Genomic DNA, 27,715 nt, shown 5'->3' with positions numbered 1-27,715 from the left:
ACCTCACTAATGGACTTCCTTCAGCGACTTCTTTTCTTGTGCGAGAAAATCTGTACCTAAGTTCATGCACAGCATTGAATTTTGATGGCATTTTACGCCAATTCTGTTTGTCCGGTATCAGCAGAGGATCAGATTATTTTTATTCTTTTTAGCATATTTTACATTTCTAGATATTTTTTATCTAGAAATCTAGATTATCTAGATAATCTAGATTATCTAGAAATCTAATTAACATAGTTCGCATTTCTAGAAACTTTCTATGCTGACTGTGAAGGATAAAACGGTATAATTGTGCTGCTAAGGAGCCTTACAACATTACCTTGTTAATTTTTAAATCTGGTCTAATGACCATCCTGGCAATTGTAGAAACTTGATCTCTTCGTTATCCCAGAATGACTGGGCTCGGAGGGGCTGCCATAGAGTAACAACTGACAAGAGGTTGAATATTCTCAATGTCTTTATTTAAATGGGAGGTATCCAATTCCACCAAAAGGAACATTCTAATACCCTATCCGAGGTAACTGTCCAAATACTTTGATGTGAGTAATTTGGGAAGTTAATGCAGTCATCATAAGGTTGTTTGGTGAGCAGGGAATCAAAGTAAAGGGAATTTCTATCAAAAGATAGATAGTTCATGCAAGTAATGAGACTCGTCTAGGGATTACATCGCCCAGATCCTGGTTTTCTTTCTTGGAAGGTGCTGGAAGCATCTTGATACTTTGTTTCTCTCTGACTACCATTTCTTCACTGCGGACTGTGCCCTATTTATTAACATTTTCTTTCCTCAGATATGCTAATATCGCTGATTTCACTAAGATTGCAGCTTTTGTTTCTATTATCCCGGGAGACAGTCTGTATCCTACCATTATGTGTTTTAAATGATCTGATCTTTCTTGGGGCGCCTGGGTGGCTCGCTCGGTTGAGCATCCGACTTCGGCTCAGGTCATGATCTCACAGTTCGTGGGTTCGAGCCCCACATCAGGCTCTGTGCTGATGGCTTAGAGCCTGGAGCCTGCTTCAAATTCTATGTCTCCCTCTCTCTCTGCTCCTCCCCCGCTCATGCTCTGTCTCTCTCTCCTTCAAAAGTAAATAAAAACATTGAAAAAAATTTAAAAAAAAGATCTGATCTTTCTTATCTATACTAACATTCCCCTTTAAAGTTAAGAAGTATATCTAGTGCCTCTGAATCTGCCGTGTCATTTTCCAAATGATCTTGGAAAACAGCATGGAATGGAGCTATGTGTTTTCTTATTGAGATGCCTGATCTCAACTTCAATTTAATTCTCTAAAAATAATTTAAATAAAATTAATTCAGCTACTTTCAATTATGAAATGGAAAGATAATATACTAGTTTTCAAAGCTTTATTTCCTAATCTTAATTACATTTGGAAAATAAATTTAATGATAAAGATTATTAAGTTTATGTTCCATTTTACTTAAAGATAAAAGGCATCTTAAAACATCACAAGGATTTCTTCATAAAAACACCATTAATAGCTACTTACATCTGTTTCAGTGCTGTGTATTTGATGAAAACTTTATCTGGAAGACTGTGAATTTTGTTTTCCTTAAGAGACCTAAAATAACAGGTAAAGCAGACTTCATTATGGGTTTTATGACCAAGAAAACTTTTCCCTAGAAAGTGCATGACTGAAAACAGGGTATTTATGGATACTCCTTGCTACTTCCCGCACATTTGAAAATGACCCTCGTAACTGAAAACTTTCTCGTGTGAGAATGAGAAGTGCATAAGGCAAAATGAAAGCAGTTTGCAAGTATCTGACAAGTTTGGCCATTTAGTATCATAGATTAGAATGTCTATGAAGAGTTAACATCTTTACTCTCCGGGTGATTTAATAAAATACAACAAACAAACAAAAGAAAACCAAAAGTTCCTAACCAACTCACACATGCTCAAATCATAATATGACTGCAAATTCTGGAGGCTCTCAAAACATTTTTACAAAGTACAGGCAAACTTACAGTGACGACATAGCCAGCTTCATGGATTTTTTATATCTTTGTTATATCTTTGCAGTCTTGGACGATTGCCACCATTTACAGTGAGGTAGAATAAGCTAGTGCTCTCCTTTTTTATTTTCATTTTTAGTTGTATGGTGCTCGCATTTTAGTAAAAACAATGAATCAGAAAGTAACTGAAAATCAGCACTGCAGACCAGAGACGTTTGTGAGCTCCACGATAACCAGGCTAATCTAACACACAGCATTTAAAAACTTGCCTTCCCTGGAGAAGAAACATGTGGGATTCTCTGATTTCTGGTAGCTTTAAGGGGGACTTCTATGATTTTGCTAATATATAAGTAACACAAAACACAACAAGGGGAGGTTAGATTAGACTACATGGTTTTCATGTGGTTTCAGGGGCAAATATCATCAAGACATGAATTCTACTCACAGTAATGTCGCATTGCTGGAAATCATTGGCACAGACTTTAAGCCCATATTTACACATTCCAATTCAGTTCCTTTGCAGTCACAGGGTTGTGGATACTGGTTTAGAGCTAGGGGGCAAAAGAGTAGTATTTCACTGGGAAAAAAATACTTTTCTTTAATTATGAGCTCATCTCTAATAACTGACAGGGTTCTCTCTTCATTGAATGTATAACATTTACATCTTTAGTAGCCTAATTTGGGTCCAAACTAAAAGCAAAGAATTGTCTCCTAGTCCATCATAGACTAATGTGGCATTCCATTTCGGTTCTAGCTTCCAGTGGTCATTTCAGAGGCACTTAATAAGTGATTAGAAAGAAACCACAGAAAGATTTAAGTAGCACAAAAGTGTATAGTGAAGCAGGATTAAGTTCTCCTCAACGAAAAATATTAATACAACAGAGTAAATCCGCAATGGGTATAATTGAGTCGATTTAATTTAATTGAATGGCACAAAGAGGTTGCTCAGTAAATCCTTGTTGGTTAAAATTCAGTTCAATTTTTTCCCCCTTCAGACTTCTCCTAGGGCTGTGAGAAGAGACAGATGCAGTAGCCTCCACTGTGCCTTATTGAAATAAGCCAAGTTGGATACCGTCTTATTTTGGTTCTTTGTTTTTCGTTCCTATAAAGTTATAGTGGAAGATAAAAATAGTAGAGAAGCTATAAAGCTGAGAAAACCAAAGATCCATCTATCTGAAACATTCAGAAGAAAAAAAATTCAGGATTTACTGTGAAGAAACTTACATAATTATTAAGATAATGGCATATAAAGGGGTGATAAATCTATGGAGAAAACAGGCCAACTTGTCCCATGAGACAATCACTCTGTGTGTGTGTGTGTGTGTGTGTGTGTGTATGAGACTAAGGGGTGTGATATTTATGGAGCACTTGATTTTGCCTCTGATCCTGTGGGTATTTGTTTTGATGGAGCTAAGAAAATGAGGATTCTTTTCCAATTTTTGTATTATTATTTAGTTAGATCTTTACACATCCTTTCTAATTGCTCTGTTTCCTTTAAGTTCCTTTAACCAAACTTTCTAAAATCAATTTTACGGAATTTTAGTAAATTCAGCAAACTTTTATTGAGTACCTGCTTAATTCAAAAGATGCATAAAGTTTTGGAAGTATCTAGTGTATAAAATTTTTGAAAATATTCTATGTTGTTTATAAAGTTTTTTACAGAGTTTTTGAAAATATTCTATGTTATAGGTTTATGCTAATTAGCTCAACTCCTTAAAGCTCAGAATGTTCACTTCAACGTTTATTGACAGCAAAAATGGTGTTTACGTTATTAGATTGAAAGCCTGGGGATGGAAACTCATATTTACCAATAAAAGAATTCCATGTAGTCCAAGCTGGGCCTATTGCCTAAACCAGCGACGTGAGCATAGCTCCCTCACCTGCACATCAGTCATACCCACAGGCTCTAGATTCTTCTTCAGAAATGCTTCTGCATCTCTGTCTCTCTCACTCTTCCCACTGGCATTTTCTGGGATCAGATTCTTAGTATTACTCTGGAGTATTGCAGGAAACATAATGATCAGTATCTCACTGTTCTTTGTTCTCAACCTTGGGAAGGTTGACACTTGGGTTGGCTCATTCTCTGTTTTGAGGGGGGCTGTCCTGTGCATTGTAGGATGCTAAACAGCATCCTTGTTCTCTGCATACTAGATGCCGGGAGCCATCCCCCAGTTGTGACAACCCAAATGTCTTTTGACATTGACAAGTGTTCTCTGGGGACAAAAGTTGTCCGGGGTTGAGAACCACTGTTCTGATCCATTCTCTATGATTCTGATGGAAGAATCATTCTTACAAACCCTTCTTTTCATGTGCTTCTTTCTCCTCATTAAAAGAAAATAAGCCCACAGTGTCAGTAGTTGCCGACCATGCACAGCAGTGATCTCCACAATGGAATGTGTACAAGATGACCCATTATGGCTCAGGAAGAAAATACGAGAACTTACAGTTGTGTTTATTTTTAATCTTTTTAAGTTCTAATTTTTATATGTGATGTACCTGTGCACAGTAAAGTATATAATAAGTGGTAATTATAAACTGATATTATAAAGTACATAATATAAGGTTAATATAGTGTTTAATATATATGTATATTACTATTTGTATATACATACTAATATATGTATATAATTGTATATGTACCTGCATAATTATGTCTAGGTATACATTATACACATGTATGTAATATAGGTGTATATAAAGACACGATTCTATCTACAGGGTAGAGGCCAAAGTCCAAAGTGTGCACCCAGAATCCTCTATGGGCTGGTGCCATCCTTCTAGGTCCATGTCAGTGTCATTGTCTCTGGGGATCTTTTTCCACCCTTGGCACAACCACCATTTCTTCCAGTGGGCTTCCACATTCCTTTGTGCAAACATCATCCTTCTAGTTTATTGTATATATTGTATATTGTATATACAATATACTTCACTATATTGTATCATCTCTGTCTCCATGAGGTTTTGCCTTTCCTGCTACAATTGAAGTATTTGTGACTTGGGGCCACAACTTACTTATCCTTGTACTCTCAGTCCTTAACATAGGGGCTGAGAAGTAGTTGGTGTTCAATATCTCTACTGAAGAAAGTAGTTAAAGGGAAAAATATCTTTATTATTTATCATAATTATTTAATATCTATATATTCTCACAATCGTGGGCTACTACATAAAATGAGCATGAATGGAATATGTTTTCTTCCATGTCTTCAATCCCATGGCAGACAACGGAGCAGTTGACCAATGAAAGACATTGACCTGAAACTGAAATTCTAAAGGGAATTGACCACACTACCCATATAAATCCATGCACCACAAATCATGTTGCTCGCAAAGCTGAGACTGAGTCTTTGAATCAATACCACTTACAGCACTCCTGTGTTAATGCCACATAATTAGCATTTCCATGGACTGTGCCAAATATGGTCGCCCATCCACTAGTGTCTCCTGTGAAATGGTGATGAATATGTGTCAGTTATTCTATAAATCAAATATCAAATTACAAAACAAAAGTATAAAAATTTGATAATGAAATCAATTAAAAATTTGTTTCAGTAGTTGAATGGTAACATCAATGGTAAGGGACAAAAAGCTAGGCAAACATCTGGAGCCTTTCCCTTTTGGAAAATTACAAATATTTCAAATGTATGTTTAATAAAATATATAATGGAAATAGAGGATTATTTTACCTACCTATATCCATCTTGAAAAATACTACTTGTTTCTAGTGCTGACAGTTGAAATGTTTGATCTTAATTTTAAGGTCCTCGGAAGAAAATACAATCTGAATTGTTTTGGCATATGCATACTGCTGCATATGTGTATGTAGATACATGCTTGACAGATGTAATGACTAATAATAAAATATGTGTCACCTGACCTTTTTAATAAAGCAAAAACAAAGTTCCTTTTCATCAAGGATACCTAGTCCTATTGAGTGGAAAACTATTTTCTCAATTTGTCAGAAATTGCCAAGTTTCTGCTTATTTGCCAAGTTTCCTTCTTCTTTTCTGCAAGAAAATTATCTTCTTTTTAAAAAGGAAACCTGATTTTGAAGTATCATCACTTTAGCACATGCCATTAAAATGGTAAGATACGTATTATAACATAGTACACTGAAGCTCATACAAATAGAAAAGTAAATTTAAATAGTTGCCCACAGTTCCCTTCTGATGCCTACAACCTATAACTGATTTCTATTTCTTATTTATACCCACAATGGTTTTTTAAATGATTCTATTTGATGCCTTTACATGAATTATTTAACTTGTGTTCAGAACATCCTCACGAGGTAGATAAATATGCCAGGTCTCTGATTCCCAAGCAGTGAAGAGGGAACATTGAGGATTTGATTGACTTGCCCATTGGCATCCAGACAGCTGCCCCCATCACTGAGAAGTGATTGGGCACCTACTATGTACCCTACTATTATAGGCTCTGATGACAACAAAAGAAATAAGACACAAATAAGAACTCTTCTCAAGAAGTTCATGTCTATAATGAGAAGAGCAGTGAAAAGACAAGGCAGCCCTTAGTACAACTATATGGGTACAGCCAGGATGCTATGGCAACAGGGAGAAAAGGTGCTTATCCTAGACTGCTGGCAGAGCTTCAGGGTGGGGAGTGAGGCCAGGGAAGCCAAGCTTCTGAGGTGAGAAGGGTCCCTGAACTCATCCTAAATGGTAAGTATGAATGATCCACCAGAGGTGAGGGTGTAAGGTTCCGTGAGAGGGGAGCATATGTGAATACTCAAGGGCAGGAAAGCAGATTCTAGAGACAGATGCCTGGCATTCCTGGACTTTGTGGTCTCACTTGGATTGCTAGTTAGGTGCTATCAAAGAATGGCTGTTCTGTGCGATAGGAAACACACAAGTTTCTTTCAGATTCAAGAGATCTGGGTTCTAGTTGTCTACTCTCTCACTAACTAGACATGTCAATTTGGCATCCGTTTATTCAAGTAGAAACAAACAGGTTATATTAAACAATATACACGGTCCCTGCATACAGACCTCAAACGGCCTGTAAGACTTTTGGTGATCTGGTATCTGCTTACCTCCTCACCCTCTGTATCTTTGTTCACTCTGCTCAAACCACACTGGCCTTTTGGCCTCACAAACACATTGTCTTACTTCGTTGAGCCTCAGGATCTTTTCCAGTTGCTGTTTCCTTTGCCTGCAACTCGGTTCATCCACAATTTTTCATGGTTTAGTTTTCAGTTCAAACATTATAATCTCAGGGAGGTTTTCTCTGGTTGCCTTTTTAAAATAGGCTTCACTTCAGGTCACTTTCTACCCCATCATCTTTTTTTTTCAATATTTTATGGCACTTATGCTCTAAAATATTTAACGTTTAAGTAAATATTAATATTTGAATACATTTAATATTTAACTTCGTTCCGTACAGGGTTATTGTCCTCCTTGTTCACAAGGTCCACGTGAACTCCATGAGGGCAAGACCTTGTCTCTCTTGAGCCTGCTGTGTCTGGGTGAGTGAGACAGCACCTGGCACATAGTGGGTACTCACTGTAGGTTTAACTCAGTGAATTAATTCTCTAGGCAGGAACCATTCATGCTTTATCGGTGTTCGTGTAACTGCACCAAATTACCAAGCCAAAAAAAGAGGTAGTCTATAGGAAGACATTTAAAATTAGAATATGAGCATCAACTAGCTTTCAAAATATGATTTCAGTTTTTATCACATTTGTATTTCTGATTTAAGCAACCTCTACCTGTGAAAAATTCTGGTCAACATCGCAAACAAATCGGGGAACAATTATTTGTGTTACAGTAGGATTTCCTATAGAATATCAAATCATCTCTTCCCTTTCGTGACAGTTATTATTTGGTCCACGCACAGTTTGGGGACATTCACAAGGGGAGGTGGATGTCTGGACTGAGCGGAGGACTCACCACAGCTATCCTCGTCAGCCTGGTTCCCGCAGTCGTCCACACCATCACAGTGAAAAGCACGGGGTAAGCACTTGGTAAGATTTCCACAGGGAAAGTATCCTTTTGGGCACAGAGAAGTGATTGTACTGCCCTTGGTCAGTGCAAAATCTATGTGAAAGAGGGGAAAGTAGTCCCATGTAATAGAATGAAAGTGTTAATATGGCCAAAATTCTTTTCATGGCATTCCCTTTAATTTTCAAAAGGACCCTTTGAATTGAGTTTGTCTAATTCTATCCATAGTGTACAATATCTTTGAATAATATTCTTAATTATAACATTCTAAACAATCATTGTCATATCGAACATCAGCTATACCAAGAATCAAGGTTCATTTTTGAACTAATTTCAGGAAGGCAATAGTAAGCAAAACCAAAGCAATCATCCTACTTTTGTATGGAAGCAAAGAGTTGTCCACTCTTGGAAACAGAAAGGGAAAGCCACGAGCTAACAGAATTAAACAGGTGGATTTATTTACTTATGAATCCTTTCTGAGAAGGATTTGAAGTGACATAATATATATATATATGCAAAAGGACAGTTTTAAGTGTGAATTAGAAATTGGGAACCACATTTGAATTAGGAGGGATAAATAGTAAGTAATAATATCTAACCCTCATTGAGCTTACTGTGTCCCAGGCCATTTGCACAAGTGGTTTATCTCAGGTATTCATTCAACCAATCTATGTATGGGTGATATTTTCCTTTATGTTTCAGAGATAAGGAAGTTAAATGCAGACATCCATCTGCAAAGTCACAGAAGGTTTGTTCTCTATCCCTCTGCTATATTAAAATGCATCATACCTCCAACCCAAGGAAAGTCCTGGCCATGATGCCAAATATCAGTGGCATGGTTAGGAGCACCATTCTAACACCGCTCACTCCCTTCAATTAGTGATAATGAACTGTGGTCATGCCTGAATGTATAGTCTCCCCCAGTCAATTTCTGTGAAGTTTTGACTGGCACTCCTTTAAAACAATACATGACTTCTACAATTGTACTAGAGTATTTATGAAGAACATCTCTTGTTTTCTGGAAAGTACTCTTTCAAAATTGACAGATGTCTCTTACATCTAAATTTCTAGAATGTTTTTGATCATTTTACCCACAGAGTAATTTTGTCAAAGTTAATTATATTCCTTTCTTCATTTTCTCATTCACCCTAGCCACTATTCAGCTGTTGTCTTCCCTTATGTTTCCTTCTCTTATGTTTTGCATCCGTCCTCACAGAGGACTTATGCCCCCCCTGAAATTCAGGTTCCCTATTCAACTGGTATCTTCATAACACAGTAGTTAACAGTGGTCCTCTGGGGTCAGGGGATGATTCAAATACGTGTATAGGGGAGGGAGCATATGAGCAATAAAACATCTTTTATAGGTAGGAAGTTCATAGAAAAATAGTTTAACACCTTAGAAAACACATTATATTTTGTATTGTCTATATTCACTTTGTCTAATTTCCCCTTCCCTTTAATAAATACAACACTACTAAAAAAAAAAAAAAGGTTAAGAGCCTGGCCCTGTCTTGGAGATGACTGGACATGGCAACACACACTCGACCCCAGAAGCTGCTGCTGTTGCGTCTGCTACACCTTCTGTAGATGGGGAGGGCGGCCTTTGGATGCTTTTCTATCCATTGGATGTTTGCTCTTAGCAAAGCAAAAAATATTTTTCTTTGCTATTGTTGCAGTGGTAGATGAATGATTTACTATTAGCAACTTGGTGTAAGACCAGTGAAGGCTGGCGATTTTAGGAAAACTCTGCTGCATGGCTCTGGGAGTTGGCTTGTTAAGCCTATTCACACAGGGAGAGGCATACTGAGTCATGGATTTTTAAATCTCTTCTTTCTTGTAAAGATTTCTGTAGAGGGCAGGTTTATAAAAAACTAGTTGTCCCCCTGTGTTTGGAATATGAATGAGTGAGAGTCAGTATATCCTAGTGTAGCAGCCTTGAAATTTTTTATGATAGTAACTCACAGACATATATCTTGTATCACAATTCAGCATACAAACAGGCACACACTGAAAACAAAATTTCTTGAATTATAACTTGCCTTTTACTATGTGGGATGTACTCTGATCTTTGCTATTCTATCTTACTCCCTCGGAACGGGATCACAATCCACTAAATTGATCTCACGATCCACTAACGGCATATGACCCATTCATTATTCATAAGTATTCACTAGTGATGAAGTACTCTGGATGCCATCAGACCTGCCTGGGTTGACATTCTTTCTGCCACTCACTAGATTTTAAGAAAGCTACTTAATCTACAAATTTAGTTTTCTCACATTTAAAATAAAGTTCATGTAATATGGATGTGTTTCAGGAGCTGCACAAGCTAATGTTATGAAATACCGGAGAGCTCCTGGCCCACGTTAAGCCCTCAGTTAATGTTGGTGTGCAGGTAATTTCAACACAAGGTAAGAAAATAGGACTTTAAGAAGGAAACTCGAATGTAGAATGAAAGCTTGCTGTGCCTTAGCAGTGCAGAATTTTTTACGTGACTTCTAAGAAAGGAATAACAGAGACTATAATAAAAATTCCCTTACCTATTCATGTTTTTCTATTTGAAACACCATATGACATTTAGGGTTTCTATTTTAAGCAGCCTCAAATCACTTTGAAAGCTAAGGGGGGATGTTGTAAATGATAAATAAGCAATGAAAATGTCCTCACCATCTAATAATAATATTTTATTAATGATTTAGAAGAGGTGATTAAACATTTGATTAAAGACAATTTTGAAATAGAAAGCTGAGCCTGCATAAGATATTTTGAAGGCAATACATTGTGTTCCTTTGTGGAGTTTACCATGAAGATAACCTTGAGTTCCTTGAGGGCTGGACCCAACTAAATGCCCATCTCAGAGAAGCAGATTCAAAGCAAGACAAGTAATCAATTGTCACAGACAAGACAGACCAAGATTATTTCCTTGCATCTGGAAGAAAAATGGAATACATCTAGCAAGTTAGAGTGAGGGAAGGGGAATGGAAAGACTGACCATGTGTAAAGAGAACTTATCAATTGCATTTCTCATAATTCCCCAGTTTGCATTCAAGAATGGCAGCTTCCTGAAGATATCCTCAGGGTATAAATTTTATGTGGAAGGAAAAGAAATAAATGAAATCTACTCCCTACCCCTTGCCCTTGGTATCCTAAGTCCCTGTTATCCAAGTGCCTGGCACTTACTTCATGCTCAATAATTTTTTTAATGAAGAAATGAATTAATAGGTCATTTGGGAATAAAAAGAATTGTAAGAAGAGCCCCTTTGAAGATTTAAACTTCTCAAAATTGCAAGCTTATGTTTTTATTTTAATAACAAAAATAGCCAAGTACTCCATCTATTATTTTTTCTGTCATATATAATTTAAAAAATAATTAAGAATCCCCGCTATATTTGGCACATACTGAAAAAGAATCAATAGCCGTCTGGAGAAAGTGTATTCTGCCGTCTATCTAGTCTTCCTGCCATCTGTGGAAGTGGAAAGAGATAGTTTTTATTGAAACTTAGGGATTACTAAAATGGAGGATGCCTACATAAAAGCTATGTTGATAGCTTCTGCAGCAATTTCTGTGGGACTCCTGCCAAACACACAGCTGAGGGGAGGTTCGAACATGTGAGAGAAAATTGCTCAGTGAGTGCTTCTTCTTTTCTCTTCTGGTCAATATTCTGGACATGTCTGTGCAAAGAGCTTTTTAAATGACTCCTTGATAGCCTTTCGAAGCCAACTGGACTGCTGTCCAAGGACATTTTTTTGCTGCCTGCCAACACCATCATTGTGTTATTGGGAAACAACAGGTGAAAATGCTTTTGTAGGTCCTCAGTTTAAGAATCCATGGAGGTGTGCAAGCCCCTCTTTGCTTTTTCTGATTTTTTGCCAACAGTAGTCCTGCATGAAGCTAAAGAAAGCCCTTATCCCCTCAGCCTAGTGTTCTGGCTGAGATTCTCTCCACACTAATGCCAGAGATGACAGCTCTACGATCCCCAGGAGGGTTTGGGGGGGACACAGAGGATCCTGGCCAATGGGACCATTTCCCAGAATGCACCACTCCTAGTGGATCTCAGTTCAGATGCAGATGAAGCCTCTGCCATTGACTAAAGAGCCAACTAGTCTTTAGTGTAAAGAGCGGCACCAGAAGAAACATTTATTTAATGTGCAAAAAATGTTAACTGGTTGCCTGCTATATGCTAGGGCAACAGGTTAGACAATGCCCACTGCTACCTGGAGCTCGGGTGCCAGGATGTCTAAGAGGAGCAGCAGCTACATTTACAAGGCAGAGCAAAGGTGAATCCAGCTCATTCACTGAATCCACCTTTTAGAAGCTCTCCTATTTCTGGGAAGAGTGTGAGCATCACTAACAGCTCACCTTTGTGGGATGGATGATTTATTGTTTGTTTGCAAGTAACTAGTAAAGTCTTTCTAAAAAACTTTTATGTTAAGGTGAGTGGAGAGGAATTGGCCTCTTGTGTGGTGTTTTTTAAACTTAGAAATCTTATGCTGTTGTGCTTCTGTTTGGTCTCCCCCTGCCCCAACAGGATTGTGTGGCCATATCAATCAGTATGTATAGGATTCAGATCCAATTTCATTCACACATTTACCCACCTCCTTGTCATTTCAAATATTGCTGCCTCAGCTGAATTTCTCTAGGGCCCTATTCTCTCTCATGTTCTTCTGGGACAAATCAACCATCTAAGGCCCTCAGGCCTGAGACGAATGTCCCTCAGGATCCCTCTCACAAATTTTCTGCAGAAACCATCACCCTATCTCCCTCTTCAGATGACTGTCCAATGTTTGAACAAACAGATTTGAGGAAACAATGCCAAACTAGCTGGAACAAGTATAGACTCAATACATGTTGATTTAAATTAGAAAACAAGAACTTCAAATTGTCAATATCATCATCGACAGGCATGGATTTCAGCCCCACGTTTCCCTTTGCTGGGTCCATTTAGGTGGATCAAAAACTGAATGCTGTGGCCCTTGATGGGTTATAAGGGACATAAGGGCACAAGGAACACTTCTACCCCAAAAACAACCGTGCTACCCACCAATAAACTGCCTAAATTTCACCTTTAGAGAGGAATTCCTTTAGGTTAAAATATTGTCTTTTACTATTTAAACAGCCACCTTGCTCTGTATGAGTTTGAGAGGCTATCTTCTTCTTAAAGAAACCTGCCTAGGCACAATGAACTCACAGAATGACCACTGTGGTGGGTAAAAGGAAGAGAAACATGGAAAAGTTGCTTGTGAAGGTGACACCTGTTGGGAACTTGGCACAGGAAACGTAGAGAGGAGAGAAAACGCTCCATTTTCCCTTCTCCCCTCTCTCTTCTAATTCATCCCCAATTTGCTGACTACTCTGTGTCAAGGGACTTTCACCGGCTGTTCTTCCTCTTGGTGGCAATTCTCCCAAATTCTAGTTCCATCAACTTATAGATTTACCTACAGACATGACTGCTGCATGTGCGTAGCTGGGATGTGTTTCACACGACCATGGGACACCATTCAGCAGACTGTTGGTGTTGAGCCACATAAAAGCCACACCATCCTAGACTGAGGCCCTGGGTGCTTTTTCATGATGCACGAAGGATAAAGGTCTCTTTTCCTGCCCATAGTGAAACTGTCCATCTGTGTTCTATATTCTATTTAATCTCATCTTCTCAGAATCTCTCCCCGTTAATTATTATCTCTGTCTCCTATATTTTAATATACTGTCTCTCCACTGGTTTTTATTTTATTTTTTTAACAATATTTCTAATGTTCATTTGTCCATTTGTTTTATTTTGGAGAGAGAGTGTGTATAAGGAGGGGGGAAAGGCAGAAGGAGCGAGAGAGAGAGAAAATCTTAAGCAGGTTCTATGCTCAGCACAGAGCCTGATGTGGGGCTCGCTCTCACGACCCGGGGTTCATGACCTGAGCCAAAATCAAGAGTCCAATGCTTAATCAACTGAGTCACCCAGGTGCCCCTCCACTGGTTTTTAAATTGATGTTAATTTTATTCAGTCATCTCTCATGTTCAAAACAAACAAAGAAACAAACCAATCAAGCAAGCAAGCAACCAACAAACCCATCAACCCAAATCCTACTATATCCACAGTGGAACTGAAATCCACTTCTCTCTTCAAAATTAAATTCCCAAGAAAAATCAAATAAGGCAATGTCTCCACTTCCTCACCAGCCTTCCTTCAATCCACAGCATTTGGTTTTGGCCTTGCTGCTCTGCTGAAAGTCTCCCATCAGCACCATTAATGTCTTCTTTGTTACTAAATGCAGTAGGTATTTTATAGTCTTCATCTTACTTAATTTTTTTGTAGCATTTGACACAGCTTAACCACAGCCACCAAGTTGAAACCATTTTTCCCATGGCTTTGTGATGTCTCACTGCCCTGGTTTACTTCCTCTTCCATATTCTCTAAAGGTCCTCCCCCACCCCCCTCCCAATGCACTGGCTCCTTTTTGCTTTTTGTCAACACCCTAAAGATTACTGATAAACATTTGGTCAGAGATTCCTTAGACCATCAAATCAATTAAAGAATATAGAGGAACCTACAACAAGTTACTGATATTTTAGTTTGTCAAATAAGAAAAAACTTAAAAACCCTAAATTACTATGTATTATAATAATGATTTATTAGAAAAATACTATTTTACCATTAAAAACTACAGAAAACATATCACAGGAAAAAAGAAAGTCCTTTAAAAGGAATATACTTAGCTTTATGAAAAATACTTATTTATGCTCCTGGACTGGTGAAACTTTCATTCCTGACAGCAGTGGCCCGGAACACAGTGTTTGGAACTGTGTGTGAGAAAATCAAATCTGGCAATGTTACCGGAATTCTTTAGAGAGCTTAGCCCTCTGGTCTATAACTCACAAATATTTTCTCCTGGTCTGCCATTCGTCATTAACTTTGCTTATGACAGGGACTCCAGAGATGGATCTATCACGTCCTGACTTTAAAATAACTATGCAAACTAAAAATAGAAGGTAACTTGCTTGATTTAATAAAGGATATCTATGAAAGCCAACAGTATAGAATATGCTTGATGGTGGATTTTTGAAGGCTTTCCCTTTGAGATTGGGAACAGGATAGCAATGTCCACTGTACCACATCTATTCAACATTGTACTGGGAGACTTAGCAAATGTAGTGAGACAAGGCAAGTAAATCAATGGTTTAAATATTGAAGGAGAAGAAATAAAACTGTCATCATTTATGAATAATATGAATGTGAACATAAAAATCCAAGATAATTAATTGTTAGGACTAGTAAATCTAGCAAGCTTTCTGAAAATCAAAGTCATTTCTGTATGTCAGCAACAAATGATTAGACAATAAAATTTAAAAAATGCCTTTTACTATAGCATCAACAGTGTCACATATTTGGGAATAAATTTAACAACAATCTGCAAGACATTTATGCAAAGTATATAAAATTACTGAGTGACATTAAAAACTTAAATAAATGGAGACAATATTTTAAAGATGTTAATTCTTTCGCCCAATTGATCTACAGTTTCAAAGCAATTACAATAGAAATCCAGGAATGTGCATGTACAGTGTGTAGAAATGAAAAAGTTGTTTCTAAAATGAGTAATATATTTCTAGAAGGACAAGAAGAGTCGGGTCAGTTTGGAAGCAGGAGAACAAAGCAAGAGAACTTATCTGTAAACTAAGACCTATTATGATGGTACAATAATTTGGGCAAAGAGTGAATATTGGGGCAAAGGGTGAACAATAGACCAGCCGAATGGAATAGAAACTTCAGAAAAAGACAGACAGATGTGAACATTAATTTACGAACAAGTAGCACTACAGAGCAGTGGTTGGGGATGGGTACTTCTAGGTGAATTATATTTAAATACCCAAGGTAAAACAATAGAGTTTCTGGATGATAATATAGAAAAAAGTCTTTATGACTTTGGGGTAGAGATTTTAAAGAGAATACAAAAAATAGAGAACAAAAACATTAATCATATAGGAAAGAGCTAAATTAGGTTATATTAAAATTAATAAGTTCTATTGAAAAAAAAAAGAAAAAAGAAACCATTAAGAAAGTGTAAAGGCAAGCTATAGAGTAGAAGATGTCTCAGAAACAACAGAAGTTGGCAAAGATGTGGAGACAAGGGAACACTTTTGCACTGCTGGTGGGAATGCAAACTGGTGCAGCCACCCTATGACCCAGCAATTGCACTACTAGGTATTTATCCAAAGGATACAAAAATGCTGATTCAAAGAGGCACATGCACGCCAATGTTTATAGCAGCACCATCAACGATAGTCAAATTATGGAAAGAGCCCAAATGTCCATGGATAAAGAAGGATATGGTATATATACACACACACAATGGAATATTACTCAGCAATCAAATAGAATGAAATCTTGCCATTGGAAACAACGTATTATTCTAAGGGAAATAAGTCATCAGAGAAAGATAAATTTCATATGATTTCATTCCTATGTGGAATTTAAGAAGCAAAACAAATGAACATAGGGAAAGGGAAGGAAAAATAAGATAAAAACAGGGAGACAGACAAACCATAAGAGACTTTTAAATGTAGAGAACAAACTGAGGGGTTGCTGGCAGGGTGTTGGGTGGGTATGGGCTAAATGGGTGATGGAGATTAAGGAGTACACTTGTTGGGATGAGCACTGAGTGTTATATATAAGTGATTAATCACTAAATTCCACTCCTGAAACAATTACTGCACTATATGTTAACTAGCTTGGATTTAAATAAACCTTAAAAGACATTTTTTAATTAAGAAAAAAGAAAGTTTAAAGGCAAGCTCCAGAGTAGAAGATGTTTCAGAAAGTTTATAATTAGAATATGTGTGTGAGTGCATGCATGTGTGCGTGAGAGTGTGTGTGTGTGTGTGTGTGTGTGTGTGGAGGGGAGCGGGGGGAGAGAGGTCCTACAAAATAATGAGGACAATATGAACAATAAATAGAAAATGAACAAGAGACTGAACAGACACATAGAAAAAGCAGATATACCAATGGCCAAAAACACATTTGAAAAGATATTCAATCTAATTAGTTAGCAGGGAAATGCAAGTAATAAAACTACAAGTAATATTACTACAGGTTACCAGTATGGCTATAATTAAAAAAAAAAAACTACTGGGGCACCTGGGTGGCTCAGTTGGATAAGCATGGGACTCTTGTCTTTGGCTCGGTTCATGATCTTGAGGTTGTGAGATCAAGCCCGGTATGGGGCTCTGCACTACGCATGGAGCCTGCTTGGGATTCTCTCCTTCTCTCTCTCTCTCTCTCTGATCTTCCCTCCCCCAAATAAATAAATAAACCTAAAAAAACACAACACCATCATAAACTATTTGGTGAGGATGTGAGGCTGTGCAAACTCTCACACACTAGTAGGGTGCTCCTTGGAGCGACTGCTTTGGGAAGCCCTTTGGCATTGTCTGGTAAAGTCGAAGCCTTAAAAACCTGACGAGTCTGCAGTTTTACTTGTAGGCTTGTGCCCACAGAAATGCACGCACATGTGCACCAAGAGACTCAGACAAGAATATTCACGGAAGCATTCTTCGTAACAGCCCCAAACTGGAAACCACCCAACCATCCTTGACAAATAAGATAGATAAAAAGTATGGCGTATTTATCGGCGGCATACAATAGAGTTCTGCAAATGAGCGAACTAAATCATTCAAAGCGGTTTCAGATCAAGCACAGGCAGAGAACGCGTCTCCTTTACTTTTTAGAATTGCTGTCTACTCTGTCAGGAACACGCTCCTGGCGGCCCTGACTTCTGTGGTAATAAGACACTGAGGCCTCTTCCTTCAGCCTGTGCTGTTCTCTGCCTCTGAAATGCCATTTCTCTCCTGGTTCACTTCCTCACTCTTCACACCCGTTACGAAAGTCATTTCTGTGAGAACTTTCAGGATCCTCTCCAAAATTGTTCCGAAGTATGAACCTTCCCAAAGCATCTTACGCATATCCCTATTGTAGTATTTATGACATTTTATGATTATAAAATATAACACATATTTTTATATCTATATTATATATAGATATATATTATATATCTCTAATAAAGTGTATATACATGTATATACACTTTATTATAGATATCTTCCTTTATCCTGTAGTATATTGTGCCCCTCTTATGGAGAGGAACTTACTTTACCAGTTTTGATTCTCTCACTGCCTAACAAAGTTTTCAGTTTTTAGCACATACTATATGCCTCAAAATTGCTATGCAAACTGAATTATCATTTTCAGGGGCGGCCATGTTGTTTCCATAACTGGACTACATATCCCTAAATTCCTGTATGTGGGGTGGGGGGCACATAGTTACTTCATGTCAGAAGTGTAGGCCAAACTTGAGTGTACATGTACATATGCCATCCATGTGGGTTAGGCGCGTGTAGAAGCTTTATGTTCATTTCTCTTTTCTCATTTATCTAATATCAGTACTTCAGGGGGTTTTTCATGTTGACATTTTTGCTTAAAGTTACCTACCATGGAAGAGGAGACATGGTCCGGTGTCTCCTAATTTCCAGGTAGATTCTATGTATGTTGGGGTAAGGTGGTCCACATTGGCTTATGACAGTATATGCTCTATGTCTGGGAATCAGGTTATAGTATGAGTAATTTCCTCATGCTTTGTTCTTCACAAAACTCTTGCAATTCACTCAGGCAATGGACAAAAATCACACTGCATTTGCAAAACCCTGTGCTCTTAGTGAGGGCAACTTACTTTTCCAAGTAGATAATTTTAGCATTAATTAGAGTAAGAGCGGCATTTGTAAGTGGGGAATGGGAAACAGCCATAAAGGAATGGTTTCTGAAGGAGGAAACAGAGTTTTTCACTAACACTCAGCATGGATTATCCTTTTCTTAACTGTAAGTGAGTTTACCTAAAGACTCTCTCATCTCACTCCCACACAGAAGTTAAGACTTTTGAGGGAATATCTTTGCAGGGGCCCTCAAAAGAAGAATGGAAGTGAATCCACATCTTTTGAATTTCTTATATTTCATGAATTTACATGAAAGACAATTAAGAGTACAAATATCTACAATAATAAATATACTATTTTTAGCCTATCTGGTCGAGAAAGAAAGTCTCAGGCAAACGTGTGACTAAGACAGAAGTGTGCCTGGGTGGCTCAGTCAGCTGAGCGTGCATCTTCAGCTCAGGTCATGATCTTACAGTTCAGGAGTTCGAGCCCCACATCGGGCTCGATGCTGTCAGCGTGGAACCCGCTTCAGGTCTTCTGTCTCCCTTTCTCTGCCCCGCCCCTGCTTGTGCGCGCTCTCTCTTTCAAAAATAAATAAACACTTAAAAAAAAAACCCGGAGAGGTGGGTGAAACAAGGGGAGGAAGGGAGTGAGGAGAGGTCCCTAAAATAGCACTCTTGTCCTCCTACAGGCGAATGACTAGCCCACTGTCCACTGGCTGGACGTGGATAATGAAACGTGGATGTGGATAGCCACGGGGACGTGGATAATGAAAGCCAGATGACGAATGAAAAAGAGGATCTTACTCTGGATCAGAAGAGATGTCTCCCTAGCCACTTGTATCATAGGTTTAGGGTTTCTTTCAAAAAAAAAAAAGGAGTGGTAACATTGACTACTGTACAGCTAAACTTGCATATTAATTATACTTTCTTGAATCATACTATCCATTAAGAGGCTGTGTATTGATAATTAGACAACATATGTTCAGCTATTCCCTTGCCAAATATTTAATTGGTTCTTATCATCCTCAAAATGAAAAAAAAATTCAGGTTGAATTAATATGTAAAATAATGCAGGTAAGCCCAATGAACATCCTGATATGAACAAAGAATTAGCAAGGAATGAGCATATCTTATAGGAGAAAAGCCTACTTATATTTTGATGTGCTAATGTAATATCAGTGTTCCCAGAGATGCGATCCATAGGGCAGGTTTATCAGAACACCTGGGTTGCTTCTATACTGCGCAGAGCCCTGTGGCCCAGCCTAGATCTGTTGAATCTACTGGGGGTGGCATCCTAGAATCTAGTTCTTTAGCGTCATCACAAATGGGTCTTAGACACCAACAATCACACCAATATGGCTGAGGCTAAGGGGTCATTTGGTATGTTGAGGGCCAAAGGCCAGTGAGGATAAGGCAGCGACTTGAACACAGTTCCGCTGATCCTAAATCTAGCATCCTTGCCACACTCTGCTGTCTCCCCTCCCCGAGTCCCTTACACCTGTATGGCACTTCCCTTCGCGACTCCAAATCTCCGGTGTGTGGCCACTAGGGTCCGACGTCTGATAAAGCGAAATCTAAAGAATGAAACTACCTTCTTTCCGGAGCTTCTGCATCAAGGTTGTGAGCAAGTTCCGAATACGCTCCCCCCAACACACTCTTTTCCATAGACACAAAAAAGATGGGTATCGTGTTTCTTCATGAAAACGTCAAGCTCATAGCAGAGAGAACTCTCCACAGTACGCGAAGAGAGAAAAAGTCACTGGAGTGAGAGGAGCTAGCCCCCCAAGGTGGGCAGGGAGCTGGGACTGGTTGAGCATGAGGATTGGGCACCAAGCCCATCTGTGAAAGCCCAGCCAGCAGCTGTGTGAACCTGCAGACGCGTGTGCTGGGACTGAGCCCCAGACGATGAGTGTAAATGGCTCCGTCTGACCCCCCAAGGTTGTGGACCGGATATCACCCTGCCCATGTCAGCAGTGGAAGCGGCAGTGGTGCCTTGCAAACCAGACATGAGATTTGGAACTGGGTCACCCACGAGGTAAAAATCGCTGAAACCTGAACATGAACTCCGGCTCAGACCTGAACACTTCCATGGGCTACATTGCAGCAATTCTGAGATCCCTCAAAGGCAGAGGTGTGCAGGGGAAAAAATCCCTCTGACTTTATGAAAGTGTGCAGGGCTCCAAAAAAAAAGGAGAATTCATACCTGGGGAATTAGATGATAGTGCTTTAAAAAGCGGTTTAAATCTGTATTTATTTTCCAAAGAAATAATGGAAGGAATAATTTCGTGAAGTAAGAAGGGAAGTTTATAAAACTAGAACAGACAGATTTAAATGCAGTCGGAATTATTGGAATGGAAAATGTAGTCACCAACATTTAAAAAATATCTGAACGAATTGAATAAAAAATGAACCAGAACCACAGAAAGGGAGAATTCATTAAAATAATCTCTCTCTTTCTCTCTCATCAAACACTTATTTTGGTAATACAGAACTTCCCTGAGCAAAGAAAATAGTCATATACCACTGGTGAGAAAAATGTTGGACAGACAGCTGGTAATCTGAATAGGGTGATGGCTAGTATAGTATAGTATATACTATAGTATATACTATATATATATACTATATATATACTATATATAGTATAGTATAGTATAGTATAACGCCTTAACAGAAATCGTTTGGAGAAATGTATTCCAGAATTTATCATTTGTTTTGGTTTAGAAAGTTAAATGATACTTAGGCTATAAATGACATAACATTCTCTGCTGGGTCTAGGGCAAAATCACATGAGCAAACACATTAATATCTATGTATATATCACAACGTATGACATTTTGCAGTAAATTTATAAGTGAAGACCTTAAATAGTTTCTGGTAAATTCTAACCACATTTTTTTTTGGCAAAAGAGTTCAAACTCTCAGTTTTTGGAGCTCTCTGCATTTCAGAATTGTGGAGAAATCACCATGGACCTCCAAAACGAGTGCAAGGTGGGGTTTAAGTTATAACAAGATATAGTACATGTTTGCTTGTGTTTGAACACATGTTCTAGCAATCTGAGCAACAGAAATGATGACTGCTGGCCAGGCCAGGAGACGCTGGGGCTAGACACAAATAACAGAAAGGGGACCAGGGTCTCAAGAGGAACAAGACAGATACAAGAAGACCTGGAGAGGAAGCTCAAGAATGACAAGAGGCCATCAAAGGTGAGGAATACCTGGGAAAGGAGGAAACCGAGGGGCAGTTGGATTCCAAGGGGAAATGACGAGGCGGATGCTAACGGTCAAAGTGGAGCAGGTATGGGAATTAGGGAGCATGAAATGGGAAAAGCATGAAGCTTGAGTTGGAGAAGGTAAGCACTCAAAGAGTAAGAGAGTTGAAAAGTGGAGGCAGGAAGACAAGACAGAAGAGGTCTCAGAGGCCAGGAAACCTGGAAAAGACCACAGTGAGGAGGCAAGAGGGAGAAACAGCAGCCAGAGAGGCCAGGAGGGCGTCTGAGACAGATGTGTGCAAAGGGGAGGAGAAGAAGGAGTTAAGTGTGTCAGGAGATGAATCTAAGAAAGGAGCACCGGTGCGGGTGGGTGGGTGGGGGACTCACGGGGAAGACAGAGGCCTAAAGAGGAAAAGAGGTAAGGATGGAAGCCAGAAGAGTGCAAAGGAAGAGTAACCTGAGACACGTGGTCTACCATTTTATCAATCTCACTGAATTTATTTAAAGGCTGTTTACTTGGTAATAAAGTTAATTCTTCTACTGCAATTCCTTTCTAATCTTAAAACATTCAAAAGTTTATCGAACCACGCGAGCATTAAAGCAACCATTTCATTTTGATTGGGGAGCACGTTCCGAGGTATTTAACACAGTTGAAATTACTGCAAGCTTAATTTTAAAAGGATTTTTACATGTTTATTTATTTTTGAGAGAGGGAGAGAGAGAGCGCGCACAAGACAGGGAGGGGCAGAGAGAGAGAGAGGGGAACAGAGGATCCGAAGCAAGTTCAGCTGTCAGCTTGGGGCCTGAACTCACGAACCATAAGATCATGACCTAAGCCCAAGACAGATGCTTAAGTGACGGAGCAACCCAAGCACCCAGCAAACTTAGTTTTTATCCAGATGTACTCAATGATTGGAAGTGTGGGGTGAGAAATTGATGTGTGTGAATAAAGCAGAGAAGACAGGTGTATTTTTTGTTTTCAGATAATTCCCTACTATTTCTCATGTAAAACAAGCACATTAATTTTTTCTGATAAACATTAAGTTATATGTTTACCAAACAAGTAATAGGTTCTTAAACGTATGCATTTAAGATACACATACGTTCCTAAAAATGCTGTGCATTTATCATTATATAATTATGGACACAAAAACTATTCTAATTAGTTGAATTTTATTCAGGCTACAGTTTTCTAGGACAAAGTGTGCCATTTTTCAAAACTAACTGATTTGAAGGCAAACCAATTTTGTCTCTAAAATTCAGGCGACAGCCAATTTTGTTAGTTCAAGTAAGAGTCCTTAAAACTCTTGATATACCTGGTCATATTTATTTACAATAAGATAAACAAATGAATAAACATCTGTTGCAAGATGTATTTGGTTAGTGCCTTTAGAGAGAACACATCTCAAATAGCTTTCGCTTCTGGTTTTCTGATATTTTCTGTCTTCCTCACAGAGGGCTCCATTCAGGGAAGTTTCTTTTTCATTAGTGGTGCCCATGTAGCCTCTCTGTATGACTGGCCTGCAATATAATAGATTTTCACAGCTACCAGCAGCATGATGTAATTGTGTGAAATTAAAATTTAGTTGGAAAACCTTTTCTCAAGTGACAGCAACCAATTAGAAGCGACATTTCTTAGAAAAAGGAGCAGCCAACGCGAGCTTTGAATTGTCCATTAGGGGGCAGTCAAATACTGCTCACTTCAAAATGTTAGGCCCCTGTTTTCAATGACTTCATTTTTTGAAGGTTAGCAAAATTTTTGAGTAGCTAGCAACCTAGAGTTACCCAGTAGCATTGTGGGCACTTTATGCTTTTAATTTCTCATATAAGCCCATGTTTTCGGTTTGTAATATTATCCGTAATTAATCCACAAAAAACTTGTTGGGGAGGAGGTGGTTTGAGTCTGATTGACAAGGATACCCAGTGAATAAATTGATGATAAAATACATGTACAAAGTTATAATAAGATATGTTATCTTTACTCATCAGTTAATGTCTGTAGCTTGTTAGCCAATATCACTAATCCCTTAGACACTCAAGGGTGATGATGGCCAGAAGAGAAAAGGTAAAACATAATGTCTGCCTTTTCCTTTTGTTTAGGTCTGACTGAAAAAATTATGACAAATATTTATGTAAATTTAAGAAGCAATCTGTGCTCTTACATAATTCCGGATGATTTTTTTATTATAGCCGAACTACTTTAACTGTCTATAATTTTATTGTGAAAAACTTCCACTAATTATATAGCAAATGATTATTATCTTTATAAATAAGAATAAGATATCAAAGGATTAACATGTCTAGCTTTGAAAATAATGTTAAAAAGAAAGGGTTAAATTAGCAATTGAAATGAAAGGTCAATTGGAAAATAAAGATTTCCAAGGAATTACAATGAAAATATTTATCAGGTTGGACTGTGGATCTGAAACATGGCATTTGCTTAGAAATAAACCAAAATCATCTCTTTAAAATTTCTTTCCTTTCTTTTTTAGTTTAAAGAACACCATTACATTATGGTAAATCTTAAAACATTATTTCAGTAATAGATGTTTTTCATCTCATAAAAATTTTGTTCACAAAGTCAATTAAATGTATCACCACAAGCAATACTATACTTTATATTTTATACATATCCTTTATACCATATATATTTTATACCATAAATTTTATTAAAACTGGTTAACTATATTGCAATTCCTGTACAGTAAGGAATTAAGGGTACAGATTACCTCTACAAAGTGTATTGGATCCAAGAACCTTCTTTTTAACTTTTATTCTTAAAAATCATATAAAATTTAATATTACAGATATGCATAGGATATAAATTGAAGGAAGACCCTAAATCAAAGAAATAGACTGCTCTCCACAAACGTATTTCATGTCAAATGAGTTCATATATTCCTTGTCTTTAAGAAACACATAAGGCAACACTTAAATGATAACTTAAATTTTTATGTAAAGGAGATTAAAATGCAAAATAAAAATCATGCTAACTGTATTAGGATAATACTTTAAAATAATCTGAAGAAAATTTTAGTATTTCAAATTCAAACTAAAACTGAAATACTTTAAAAATCTTCTATTTGTTAGAAGTTTGTAAATAATTGTTCATAAATAACTGCATTTTATTTCAAGATTAAAAATACTCAATTGAGTTCATTTAATGAAAACTGAGTATTTTAGAAACCTAAAACCAATTTCTCAGAAAACAAAAATAATTTCAAATTCTAACTCTTATTCTCAGAAGTTTATCAAAATTAAGAAAGACTAGGAACTTAGACACATTTTGAATAATAATAAACCCAACATGCTTTGGATATAATAAATAGATACAAGTGTACAAGCTCACAATAAAACAAGGGTATATTTTTCTTTAAAACCAGGTGAATATTAATTTTTTTCCTAAGAAAAATGCCAAATTATAAATATGGATGAAATAAAAATGTTTAAAAATCAAAACCAGTAAGGAGAGTCCTTTTGTACATTTTTAATGATTTTATATTACATAGGTTTGCTCTAAAGGAGAGATTCTGACTTTTAGATTTGTGGCTTTTTCTTTTCCTTCTTTCTTTCTTTGTTTTTTGTTTTTTGTTTTTTTTTCTTTTCTTTTTTTTTTTTTTTTTTTTGGGCAGTTCCCAGTTCAGCTATGTTAACAACGAAACATAGCAACTAACAATTACATACATTTTATGAAGATATTTCAACAGGTTGAAATTTCATAAGGCAAAATTTTAATTTTTTAATTTGTCATGCTTGGTTTTTTTTTTTTTTTTACAAATACTACGAACTATTTTTGCCATTATAATTGATATATTCCACATTGGTTTTAAAAAAATGTTTTACCTACAATTTTAATAACATACAAAAGCAAGTTCCCATGAAAAATTTGTTGCTGCTAGAAATTGCTAGGATGGGACTACAAGCAATTAGTGGTGATGACAATGACAACGTAAACTGGATGTCTGTTTCTCAAACGCTGCAATGAGTCTATTATAAATATGCTAGAACTAAATAGAAATAGTCTATTTTCTATTCTTTTGGAATTGCACTCATTTAAGCGAGAAAGTAGCAGACTTACCTTTGACATCTATCAGGATGATGAAATGAAGTAGAAGGAACATTGCAATCAGTCTGAGGCTGAAGAGATGTTTAATACCAGAAAAGTAACAATAGGTTTTCAGCAATTGAAGTATTAGATGTATCCTCCTTATACCTCTGAAGGAGTTCTGACATAGTAACTTCGGTGCCTCCCATGTGTCTGAGCATGCTCAGAGCTAGAACCTTACTGGCATTGAGGGGAGAAGGTCTTGTCACTCTGCAGCCTATCTTTTTTGCTCTTTCTTTTTTGTTTCATATTATTTTAAATCTGCGGTTGTATTCTTGGTCGTTATTTCCTTATAGTATGGACAGAGAGACATAAATAAGACTTGGGCATTATTAGATAAGAAACGTTGTTTTAAATCACTTAAAATTTGTTTCCCTTCAAAGCATGTAGTGCAATTTGCTCTTACTTAAAATCTAAACATACACAGTTCTTGCATATGAAGGGATATAGATTTACAGTGAAAAGGTGATGAAACTCTTTACAAGCATGTTTTCAATGCAAGAAGCAAGTGACAAAAAGCTACTTACTGACAAATACATGAAGAACACCTATTCAAACGCTTTTCAATGTTTTCAAAGAACATACAGAAAGATAGTAATAATGAAAATATATGGCCTTGGGTTTAATAGTTATTGTAAAACACACAATGTTTTAAGCATTTACTTACTCTGTAACCATATTCCTTTTTTAAAGTGGATAATTTTAGTGGATAATTTTAAAGTGGATAATTTTGCTTTCAATGCTGTGTTGCATGCCTATCAGAAAACATTAATTACAGTTTAGTTCTTACATCCTGAAAGTGGCTTCTAAGACAGCACAGTTAGTGCAAATTCAAGTATAGGAAGGGACTTTTGGTTGATCCTCGCATAATCAGAAAGATTTCTACAAAACTTCAGTGTAGAATTTTGTTGTCAGTGTTTCACTGACTAGGAAATGCCTATGTAGACATATATAAAACAGCTTGTAGTCCTAATTTGGATGGAGGATTTTGTAAGTGAATGATAGGGATTCTCTTACATGTCGTTATTAATCGTGTCATTAACAACACTGTTTGAAAAACTGTCCAGTGATGGCTGGCCATTGTGGTCACGCATCATAAGAGACAGAGTTTTCATTGTTCTTTCTTTCTTCTTTCTTTCTTCTTTCTTTCTTTCTTTCTTTCTTTCTTTCTTTCTTTCTTTCTTTCTTTCTTTCCAGGCTTTGATAGAATAAGGATTCAAAAGGGATTTGAAAGGGAAAATATTTTATCAATCACATGACGTGTTAGTTCTTTCTCTTTTAAGAAGTGAGCTAAATTCTCCAGATACGTTTAGATGTGTTTGTTCTCCTCTTATTTTTCAAACCAAGAAAGCAACAAAGAGAATCAAGCGTTAGATGAGAAGAAAAATTTCAAAATCTTTCCTTACGTTTCAGGCACCTTTTTTTCTTCACTAACCTCGAGGACTTTTTAAATAAAAATTGCCTTGCTTCACTTAAAAAAATCAGGGGGATCACTTTTTCTTCTCTTTTGTGTTCTGCCATCAAGAGGATGGTTGATAGTTTCTGGTATTGAAACTTTGGGCATGAATTTTTAAGTGCAAGTAAATGCCATGAATTGCCCGTCACAAATCTATTGGAAATTTAAATATATAGTCCATGAAAATACAATTTTTAGAGCAAGAATTGTCAAGATTTCAAAGAAATTACCAGACTTACTCATGAAAGAAATAGAGTTTAATTGCTAAAGAGTTGAATCATCATCCCTTTGTGTTAGGCTTTTCAGAGTTAATCTTTGAAA

At 37.2% G+C, this 27,715-nt stretch overlaps 1 protein-coding gene across 1 annotated transcript in view; it reads right to left on the bottom strand.

Annotated features, from left to right (window-relative positions):
• The window catches only part of RXFP2 (relaxin family peptide receptor 2), a 59,981-nt gene extending 32,949 nt beyond the window's left edge, over positions 1 to 27,032 (bottom strand). The window contains exons 1-6 of the mRNA XM_047855291.1: positions 26,956 to 27,032; positions 25,912 to 26,048; positions 7,876 to 8,022; positions 5,336 to 5,413; positions 2,418 to 2,523; positions 1,507 to 1,578 (exon numbers count right to left, since the gene is read on the bottom strand). Coding sequence (XP_047711247.1) covers positions 1,507 to 1,578; positions 2,418 to 2,523; positions 5,336 to 5,413; positions 7,876 to 8,022; positions 25,912 to 26,048; positions 26,956 to 27,032 — 617 coding nt within the window. The remainder of the gene's footprint in view (positions 1 to 1,506; positions 1,579 to 2,417; positions 2,524 to 5,335; positions 5,414 to 7,875; positions 8,023 to 25,911; positions 26,049 to 26,955) is intronic.
• Between the last annotated feature and the right edge of the window lie 683 nt (positions 27,033 to 27,715).

The sequence above is a fragment of the Prionailurus viverrinus genome, chromosome A1 (genome assembly GCF_022837055.1).
Source record: "Prionailurus viverrinus isolate Anna chromosome A1, UM_Priviv_1.0, whole genome shotgun sequence".
Classification (NCBI taxonomy): Eukaryota; Metazoa; Chordata; class Mammalia; order Carnivora; family Felidae; genus Prionailurus; species Prionailurus viverrinus.
This window is presented reverse-complemented; position numbering and strand designations above follow the sequence as displayed.